The sequence below is a fragment of the Notechis scutatus genome, chromosome 11 (genome assembly GCF_049901735.1).
Source record: "Notechis scutatus isolate UNSWTSFEM ecotype Mainland chromosome 11, rNotScu1.2, whole genome shotgun sequence".
NCBI classification, from domain to species: Eukaryota; Metazoa; Chordata; class Lepidosauria; order Squamata; family Elapidae; genus Notechis; species Notechis scutatus.
This window is the reverse complement of record NC_142019.1, coordinates 12957326-12967259: the sequence shown is the minus strand read 5'-3', so window position 1 is coordinate 12967259 and position 9934 is coordinate 12957326. Positions and strand designations below refer to the sequence as shown.

General features: G+C 44.2%; 1 protein-coding gene across 1 annotated transcript in view; it reads right to left on the bottom strand.

The window, feature by feature from the left end:
- Positions 1 to 2524: 2524 nt before the first annotated feature.
- ADAMTS17 (ADAM metallopeptidase with thrombospondin type 1 motif 17) overlaps positions 2525 to 9934 on the bottom strand; it is a 161780-nt gene continuing 154370 nt past the window's right edge. The window contains exons 23-24 of the mRNA XM_087972857.1: positions 6694 to 6871; positions 2525 to 4954 (exon numbers count right to left, since the gene is read on the bottom strand). Coding sequence (XP_087828983.1) covers positions 4800 to 4954; positions 6694 to 6871 — 333 coding nt within the window. The 3' untranslated portion in view covers positions 2525 to 4799. The remainder of the gene's footprint in view (positions 4955 to 6693; positions 6872 to 9934) is intronic.

The window sequence follows — 9934 nt, the reverse complement described above, 5'->3', positions numbered from 1 at the left end:
GCGTGTTTGTTACCTTAGGCCAGGGGTAGTCAACCTTTTTAAACCTACCGCCCACTTTTGTATCTCTGTTAGTAGTAAAGTTTTCTCTAGCTGCCCACCGGTTCCACAGTAATGGTGATTCATAAAGTAGGGGACAAAACCCCTACCACCCACCATGAAAGCTGGAATGCCCACTAGTGGGCAGTAGGGACCAGGTTGATTACCACTGCCTTAGGCTAACAATGTCTATGGAGATTCTCAGTCATCCAGGTCCTGGTTGTCCCAAAGGTGCTCTTTCAAGAGGCAACTGGACTTTCTGGTTTGTCTGTGAAGATGTTTTACTTCTCATCCAAGAAGCTTCTTCAACTTTGAGCTGAAGAAAGTCCAGTTGCCTCTTGTAAAAGAAGAAGCTTCTTGGATGAGAAGCGAAACGCCTTTAAAGAAAAACCAGAAAGTTCAGTTGCCTCTTGAAAAAAAAAAGCACCTTTGGGATTTAGGCTAGCAAATAACAAAATGGATGCTTTAACACACATCCCTGAACCCCTCAGAGGTCTAAGTATAGCTGCAAACTCACCACTGTACTATTTATTACTTGTACAGACTAAATGTCTAACAACTTACATCAGAACCAACCTTTTTGCTTCTAATCGTGATCATTCAGGAGGGCAGAATCTTAGCACCAGTGGAATTTGAAGGATGAACAAACTTCTCCTGCTGTACTTCTTATGCATTGCAAATATTCCCGTTTACCTTGAGATGGACGAGACATTGGCCCCTGAATGTTTGAGCACCATTAGCTTTTTCTCTAGCTTGGAATGATCTGACACGATCCCCACTTTTCTTTGTCTGAAAAGTGGGATTTCCTTGTAGGATTTTTATTCCTCCAAAAGGGACTTTGAAGAATGTATATTATGGCTTTGTTCCAGCAAGGCATAATGTGCATTATTATTATTTTTTTTGCAAGGACGCTCATCCGACTGTACATCTCTGCATCTTTGCAGACTCCCAAGTTGTAATATCCAGACCCTTCCATGCTTTCATCTGCTTGACTGCTGCCTGATGAGATGTCCGAGTGTCCTAACATGAAAATGGTCTTCCAGGAATGGTTGAGTTGCAGTGAAACAGATTCACTTTGTTAATGGCAAATTGGGCAGTTGGCGAGGGATGAAGCCCAATCATATAAATTCCCTGAGACTGTTGGGAGATGATGATGATGATGATGCAAACACTTTGTCCAGATACCCTTGACAAAGGATGTTCAAATCATGTTAGACAGACATTGGACACTCTTCAGTCTTAGGGCAATACTTGGCTTGATCCGTTTCATGTTTGAATGACAATGAGCCATGATAGGAGATCTCAGAGATGATATGTTGTTTCACTGGCCCCATTGAGTCTCTTCCTCCCCTTTGAAGGAGCAGCTCTAGTGCTGGGTCAGAGTCTTGAAAAAATGCTCAGGTTATAATATAAAATGATGGAGGAAATAGCAGAAAAGGAGCTGCCTGCCTGCCTGCCCGCCTATCTATCTATCTATCTATCTATCTATCTATCTATCTATCTATCTATCTATCTATCTATCTATCTATCTATCTATCTATCTATCTATTTATCTAGTCAATCATCAACACTAAGATACTTTAAGGAATTGTTTATACCTAAGAGATGAGATATGGGAAGAAAGGGTTTTTTGTTGCATTTTAACAGAAGGTGGTAAGTTACTAAAATGGTTTATCCTGGTGATCAAGGGGAAAGTCCATTTCTTTATATAGCTTTCTTCTCTTTACTATATTCTTTTTTCCTGATTTTTTTTTGCACCGTCTACATTCTCCCTTTTTATTCTATTCTTTTAAAATCTTATATTAGTTTGTATTGTTGCAATTGCAATCTTTAATAAAATTACTGTTAAAGAAATGGACTGACCGGAGATCTAACAGAAATCCAAGAAACTGAGAGAGGGGGGAATCATATTTTCTTGAAGAGAATTTTAGTTCCAAAGTAATGATAACAAGTCTAACCAGAAATTTAGGATTATATATTTCTATATTGTATAATGTTTTCATTTCTCTATATAGATTAAGAATTTTTTTATGTAGCTCAAGCCTTGCATTCTGATCCCACCCCCCCTTGCTGGACAGGAAAAGATTAATTTTATTTATAATCATCTGATGGTCTACAACAGGGGTCTTCAAGCGTGACAGCTTTAAGACTTGTGGACTTCAACTCCCAGAATCCCTCCTCCAGTCATGTTAGCTCAGAAATTCTGGGAGTTGAAGTCCACAGGACTTAAACTTTGAAGACCCTTGGTCTACAAATTTTCTGTCTCAGAGGGGAAGGCACTTATTTGTCCCCGACCAGAATCATCCTCTGCTGCAATAGTGCATTTTATTTGAAACAAAAATCAGGGCTTTTATATATTCTCTTTTTAAATGAAGGCTGATTTCACTTATCCCTAGTGAAATCGGTCTATTTCCCAAGGACAGGAAAAATGGCTAAAACATCTGGTTGCATATGTCTGCATGGCCAGGAGGCAGGAGTCGAAACCCTAGAGCAGGGCTCTTCAAACTTGACAGGAATTCAACTCCCAGAATTCCTCTTCCAGTCATGTTAGCTCAGGAATTCTGGGAATTTAAGTCCACAAGTCTTAAACTTGCCAATTTTGAAGACCCTTGCTCTAGACTTTCCACCTTACCATCTATTTATTTCTTTATTTATTTTGTCAAGCATGTCTTAGATAACATGTATAAGTATAAACATGATTATAAATACATGAAATGGATATGAATTAAAAAGGGAATATTAGGACAGGGATGGTAGGCATGCTGGTGCGCTTATATACGCCCCCTTACAGACCTCTTAGGAATGGTCAACAGTAGACAGTCTTAAGTTCAAGTTTTGGGGGTTTGGGGAAGAAACCACAGAGTCATCTCATCTGCTTCTACTATGGTTGGGAACAAAGGTTCAGAATCACCTGATTTCTCATGTCTCCCTATTTTGAAATCATGAGAGCTATCGAGGAAATGAAACTTTCAATGCTCAGTGGTGCCATCTTGTTGAAATGTATCTCACCACACGACTAGGTGGTTTATACACCTATTCCTTGGCATACAGAAGTTTGTATAGTGACCAAATAGAACTGCAAAAAAAGTGACTTATAACCGTTTTTCACACTTACGGCCATGGCAGCAGCATCTCCCTAGTCATGTGATCAAAATTCAGATGTTTGGCCACTGCCAGGTATTTATGACGGTCATGTGATCCCTTTTTGCAATCTTCGAACAGGCAAAGTCTACTTAACAACTGTGGCAAGAAAGGTTGTAAAATGGGGCAAAAGTCCCTTAACAGCTGTCTCACTTAGCAACAGAAAGTTTGGGTTCCATTGTCACTGTAAGTCAAGGACCACCTGTATAAGTGGTTTATATAACTATATTGTTGCAAATGTACATATTGGATAGGAAACATTTTCTCCACAATTTCTGAGTCTGGACTGAGATAGCAAAACATATAAACATGGTCTGGATTTAACACTGACTGTGTAATAAACTATTTCTCTATGGGCTTACAAAATTATTAATTTATCTTTTATTTATTGCTGTATCAAATGTTCCAGATGCATTAGGCTACCATTATCAGAATTCCCATCTTAGCTGAGGCTGAGAACCATAGCCTAAAATAATAGTATAAAATATTAAAACAGAACCCCAGCTCAGATAAATATAAATACATATATTTTGGGTGAAAGAGGAAAGGGGCTATTAATTAGGTTTTTTTAAAAAAAAATTCTCTGAAATTATATTCAGTGGACTACAGTAGATTTCTTTCAGAAGTTTCAGAAGGCTGCTACTTTCTGCTTTCTAGTAAAATTATATAAGATTTTATTTAATAAATGGATTTTCCCTTTCAAACCATCCAGCCTCCACCCAGAGATGTAGACAGGGATATTATTCGCCACAGACTTATCTGCAGAGGTGTGTATGTCTTCAGTCAACTTAATTGCTCTCCGAATTTTTTCCTTAAAAAATAAAAAATTAGAAAATGGTGACAAGCCATCCAGTGGCTCGCAATAATCTATATATTAATGAAACAAAAAAAAGCAGCCATGTCAAAATTATCATAACTTTCTACAGGATTGGTTTTTGAGATGAATTCTTTTTCTTCTTTCTTTCTTTCTTTCTTTCTTTCTTTCTTTCTTTCTTTCTTTCTTTCTTTCTTTCTTTCTTTCCTTCCTTCCTTCCTTCCTTCCTTCCTTCCTTCCTTCCTTCCTTCCTTCTTTCTTTCTTTCTTTCTTTCTTTCTTTCTTTCTTTCTTTCTTTCTTTCTTTCTTTCTTTCTTTCTTTCTTTCTTTCTTTCTTTCTTTCTGTGGTGACCTTGCTTTCATTTCATTCCAGTCTGCAAAAGGAGCTTCAAGTCTTCCTAGGCAAGCCCTGGAATTCATCGGAGGTGAGTCACTTGTGTTGGAAATGAAACAGATTATTTGCGTTTGAAATTTTTGGATGCAATTGACTTTGCTGAATCAAATCAAGGTCCATCTCTGTCCAGGTTCTTCTTTTCAATAACGTCCAGCCGTGCAAAAGGTGATGATGGCCTTCCAATGTGTTGTTTTTGCATTTCAAAAGTAGATTGACCTCTCTCTGTAGAGGCTCTATACTTAGCTGTCATGGCTATTCACCATCAATAGACCCAATTCCCCTATAATTTTTATCTAATCTAAGCTGAAATAGGCATTGCCACGTCTTGTGGCCACGAGTTCCATAAGTTAACGATATAGCGTAGGAAGAAGTACAAGTGAGCTATAAATTCCCTTAAAGGAGCCTTGGCAGATTTCATGAACTCTTCTGCTGCATCTTGCTTGCATAGAAGTCTCTGCAGGTTTGACAGCAGCGCTGGTACCATCTCATGTCCTGGCAGAGGTTCTTCTCCCGGATCACTCGACAATAAATGGCCCACTGGTCTCCCGTGCACTTATAGGTCAGAGCAGCTTTTAAGAAAAAAGAGAGAGAAGGTTGGAAGAAGAAATTATGCCGTTGCTTTCCTTTAGGAAAAGCATAATTCTAGAGAAATGGCAGAGTGCCATCTATCGGTGTTCTGACCCAGCTCCCAAACATGACAAACCCTCTTTGGTTAATTCAATGATTCCTTTATTAGGAGCGCCAGCAGCCACGGCAAAATCTCTCTCTCTCTCTCACCACAGGCTAACAAGTCTGTCCAGCAGGGAGATGGATAGTTGTCTGCCACACCCATTCATCTCCACCCCTACTGCCTTTCATCCTCAGAGCTAAGGTGGGGCTTTGCTAGCAGCGGTGGCTCTTCCGTCCCAAGGACTGGCCCCTAGATTTCCACTGCTCTCCTCTCCTCTGCCTTTTGCACATCTGTGCATCAGGCACTGGACCCAGCTGTTCCTTCTCTTCCTCATCAGCCATCTCCAGACCTGGGGACTGTTGACTCTCCATCTGAGGGCTGATGGATGGCCCAGGCTCCACCTCTGTCTCTCTCTCTGACAGCTCCATTCTGTCAGCCTTCAAGATTTTCTCCCTTTGCTTTGCATCTTTCGGCTGCCATAAGTAACGGGGGTAGGAGCGGGGATATGATTATGGGAAGCAAGCTGGAGGTGTTACAAAACAGAACTGTATAAGTTGGGGCGGGGGGAAGGTTCTTGCTTAGGCTTCTATCCTATGCTATGCGCAGCTGCAACTCTTTATCAAAATATGTCAAGGTCAACGGACAGAGGCCTCATCACCACCTGGAGATGCCCACATGATGATATACACAACTTTTAATTGGATGAGCCAATTGAACTACTGGGGGTGGGAACGTTGCCATCACTTTGTATATGTGATTTACGCGCCCATTTTCTCAGATTCAGAATTCTTTTTTTTTGCTACCACTTGATTTCCAGTAAAAGATATCTTTTCTCTGATTAAAGGAGTCTAAGTATTTCTTTCTTGGATTTTGAACGGAGCACCAGCTGACACATTCCCTCTTCCCCCTTGGAGCTCTCAGGTTGCCTTGATGCTGGCCTGAATCCCACGCCGCCTCCTCATCTCATTCCGCTGCTGAAGGGCCACAACAATTTGTCTATCCTTCCTGCTATCATCTGCTCTCTGCCCACCTGCCACCTTCCTTCCTCTCTTCTCTAACAGAATGGCAGAGTTGGAAGGGACCTTGGAGGTCTTCTAGCCCAACCCCTTGCTCAGGCAGGAAGCCCTATACCATTTCAAACAAATGGTTATCCAACCTCTACTTAAAAACTTCCAGTGCTGGAGCATTCACAACTTCTGGAGGCAAGCTGTTCCACCGATTAATCACTCTCACTGTCAGGTATCCATCCGTCCGTCCATCCATCTCCTTTCTATCTAGTCCGTAATGATCTGTTTCATAACCTGGCCAATTCCAGTTGTGTTCTGAATCAAGACCTGATTCAGAATCTCATGGCATGTTTAGAATTCTGGGAATTGGATTCCTCACACCTACCAACTTCAAAAGTATGCTGTGTATATAATTCTCGGTGTTTCCTTCCGTTAAATTTTTTTAGGTGGAAAACTTTCCTGGGCGAGAAAAAAAAAGGAAAAGCTCATTGGCAAAGTCACAACAAATGTGAGACCCAGCAGAGGGACACTGAATTTTTTTAAAAAAATCCGGGCTTCTAAAGTTTGTTTTGAGAGAGGAAGGTGACAGATAGAGAGTCCAGAATTCAAAACCCAGGGGAAGCATACTGACCGAGTCTTGGGGAAGTAATTGTGTTGACGTTGATTTTCTCGTTGCAAGCCTGTTGGTGACACTGGCGATAGGCTGCAAGTTTGGAGAAGGTGGGGCACTCGTTGCCATGGCGACCTGTGACTTTGTGCATGCACTGGACCACACGGGACTGAAGGCCTTTGCCGCATGTTGAAGAACACTAGATGAGAGAGAGAGAGAGAGAGAGAGAGAGAGAGAGAGACCCATCACGACTTATGTTAATGCAGAGATAGAACTGAGGCCGAGGCCCACTGGAAAAGGACATTCGATTGATCAGATTTATATCGATGGTCCTTGACTTCGTGGGCTGCTTGAAACGACAACAGGCTTACCGGCAGTCCTTCACTTACGACCACAACTGAGCCCAGTTGCTAAGCGAGATATTTGTTAAGTGAGTTTCGCCCCATTTCACAACCTTCCTTTGCCACAGTTGTTCTGGCTTGTCGCAAATGTGGATCCCATGAGCCCCGGGGATCCTGCAACCGACATAAATACGATGAATCGGTTGCCAGGCATCCGAATTTCGATCACGTGACCATGGGGATGCTGTGTGAAAAACGGTCACAAGTCACCTTTCTCAGTACCTTTGCAACTTTGAACGGTCACTAAGTGAAGTGTTGTACGTTGAGGACTACCTGTATTTTGGGGGGGGATTTACTTACAACCCAGATTCAAAGTTGTGATGGTGGCCACCCACTCATGTGACTACAGGTTGGACGCTCAGCAATCGAGCCACCTATATATCTGCTTGCAATATCCTCTGATCCCATGACTCCATTAACAACTGTCTTGATTAGTAACAGATGTTTTGGGCTCAATTGTGGTTGTAAGCCAAGGATTACCTATATTTACTTATCTGGCTGGGTAGACAGGGGAAACTGCAGAAGTGGCTTGGTTAACACTGTAAAGAATAGCAATAGACTTATATACCGCTTCACAGTGCTTTTACAGCCTTCTCCAAGCGGTTTACAGAGTCAGCCTATTGCCCTCGAAAATCTGGGTCCTCATTTTACCAACCTCAGAAGGATTGAAGGCTGAGTTAACCTTGAGCCAATCAGGATTGAACCCCTGGCAGTCAGCAGAATTAGCCTGCAATACTGCATTCTAAGCACTATGCCGCCACAGTCCATGCACCTGTTTTTATTGCTTAGCTGACATTCCCCCAACTCAACCAGGATCTACCTCCTTAGCAAAAGCAATAGCCCTTAGAATTATATACTTCTTTAAAGTGCTTTTACAGCCCTCTCTCTAAGCGGTTTTACAGAGTCAGCCTCTTGCCCCCAACAATCTGAGTCCTCATTTTACCCACCTCGGAAGGATGGAAGGCTGAGTCAACATTGAGCCTGGTGGGATTTGAACTGCCAAATTGCAGGCAGCCAGCAGTCAGCAGAAGGAGCCTGCGGTTCTGCACTCCAACCACTGCACCACCGCGGCTCAGAATCCATGGCTGCTGAGTTTGATTCTGCCCTGCAGGGTTCTTAGCCACGGCTGATCGTTCCTCTCGCGTACAGATCCACCGAGCTGCAGCTTGCAAATCAGGAAGGCTGGTGGTTTTCCCACCCCACCCCCGAAGATTTAGCTTCCTCGGCCTCCCCATTGCAGAGAAAAAAACTGGAAGCCCCTGCCAAACAGCTCGGCCACAATTTAGGGGCCACCCGTCACTCCCAGCAGCGAGGAATGACGGCTGGTTCCTCCTCAAAGGAGAAGAGAAAAGCCGGGTTATTCTAAAAGGAAACGAGGGTTTCCCTGGGTCTCACAGGTCCTGCTGGGAGGAATAAGCCGCTTGCCAGGATCTCAGAGGCGAATGCAAGACGCAGCTGGCAGCTCCTCTCGTCAAGGGGAGGACAGGTGGCTGGAGGCCATTTTTCAAAGGGGCTTTATTGCCAGTGACAGAGCTCGGCAGCCGCCCCACGTCCCGAAGATGTCTTCTCTTTTTCTTTCTTCCTTCCCCCCCTTTTTCAGCCGAGCCCTTACTCGAGGCTTCCGAAGATATTCTGGTTGGAACCGGAGTCCTCCCGGAGTCCTCGGTAGGAAGACTCTTCCATTAGGTGCACAGAACATGGAAAGAAAGCGGGAGTCGTTTCCCAGCTGGGAAGCATGGGACCTTTGGCTTGTGGCCAGATTCCCAGGCTGAGGTGGGGCTGCCAGAGGAAGGGGCTCCTCACCTACCCCGAGCTGGCCTTTGAACTGTGCGGATGGAATCCACGATTCCATCCGCAGAGGCATTCAAGGCAGAACAAAGTCTGCTCCCCTACCCCGAGTCTTCTAGAAAATAAAAGTTTTGCGCCGACGAAGGACACTGTTAAGAGACTGAACCGTCAGCTCGTAAGTCTCGGTCTTCCTCCCCATGAACTGGCGAAGCAAGCGGTGGTCTCTCCACATTAGCTGCAGTTGGAATTATATGGAAGGGGTTGATGATAGCTTCCCAAAGGAGGCAGTAAGTGTGAGATACTCCCTAAAGGACTGATAAGAGACTATCAATGCCACTTAGTATGAATGCTTGAGAGCACAATTATTTTGCTGTCCAATAATTTTGGTTCTCTCTCTCTCCCTCCCTCCTTCCTTCCTTCCTTCCTTTTCTCCTTCCTACCCCCTCTCTCCCCTTCCCTTCCCTTCTCTCCCTCCCTCCTTCCTTCCTTCCTTTCCTTCCTTTCTCTCCTTCCTATCTCCCTCTCTCCCCTTCCCTTCTCTTCCTCCTTCCTTCCTTCCTTCCCTTCCTTTCTCTCCTTCCTACCTCCTCTCTCCCCTTCCCTTCCCTGCTCTCCCCTTCCCCTCCCTCCTTCCTTCCTTCCTCTCCTTCCTACCTCCCTCTCTCCCCTTCCCTTCCCTTCCCTTCTCTCCCCTCCCTCCTTCCTACCTCCCTCTCCCCTTCCCTTCCCTTCTCTCCCTCCCTCCTTCCTTCCTTCCTTTCTTTCCTTTCTCTCCTTCCTATCTCCCTCTCTCCCCTTCCCTTCCCTTCTCTCCCCTCCCTCCTTCCTTCCTTCCTTCCCTTCCTTTCTCTCCTTCCTACCTCCCTCTCTCCCCTTCCCTTCCCTGCTCTCCCCTTCCCTCCCTCCTTCCTTCCTTCCTCTCTTTCCTACCTCCCTCTCTCCCCTTCCCTTCCCTTCCCTTCTCTCCCCTCCCTCCTTCCTTCCTTCCTCTCCTTCCTACCTCCCTCTCCCCTTCCTTCCCTTCTCTCCCTCCCTCCTTCCTTCCTTCCTTTCTTTCCTTTCTCTCCTTCCTA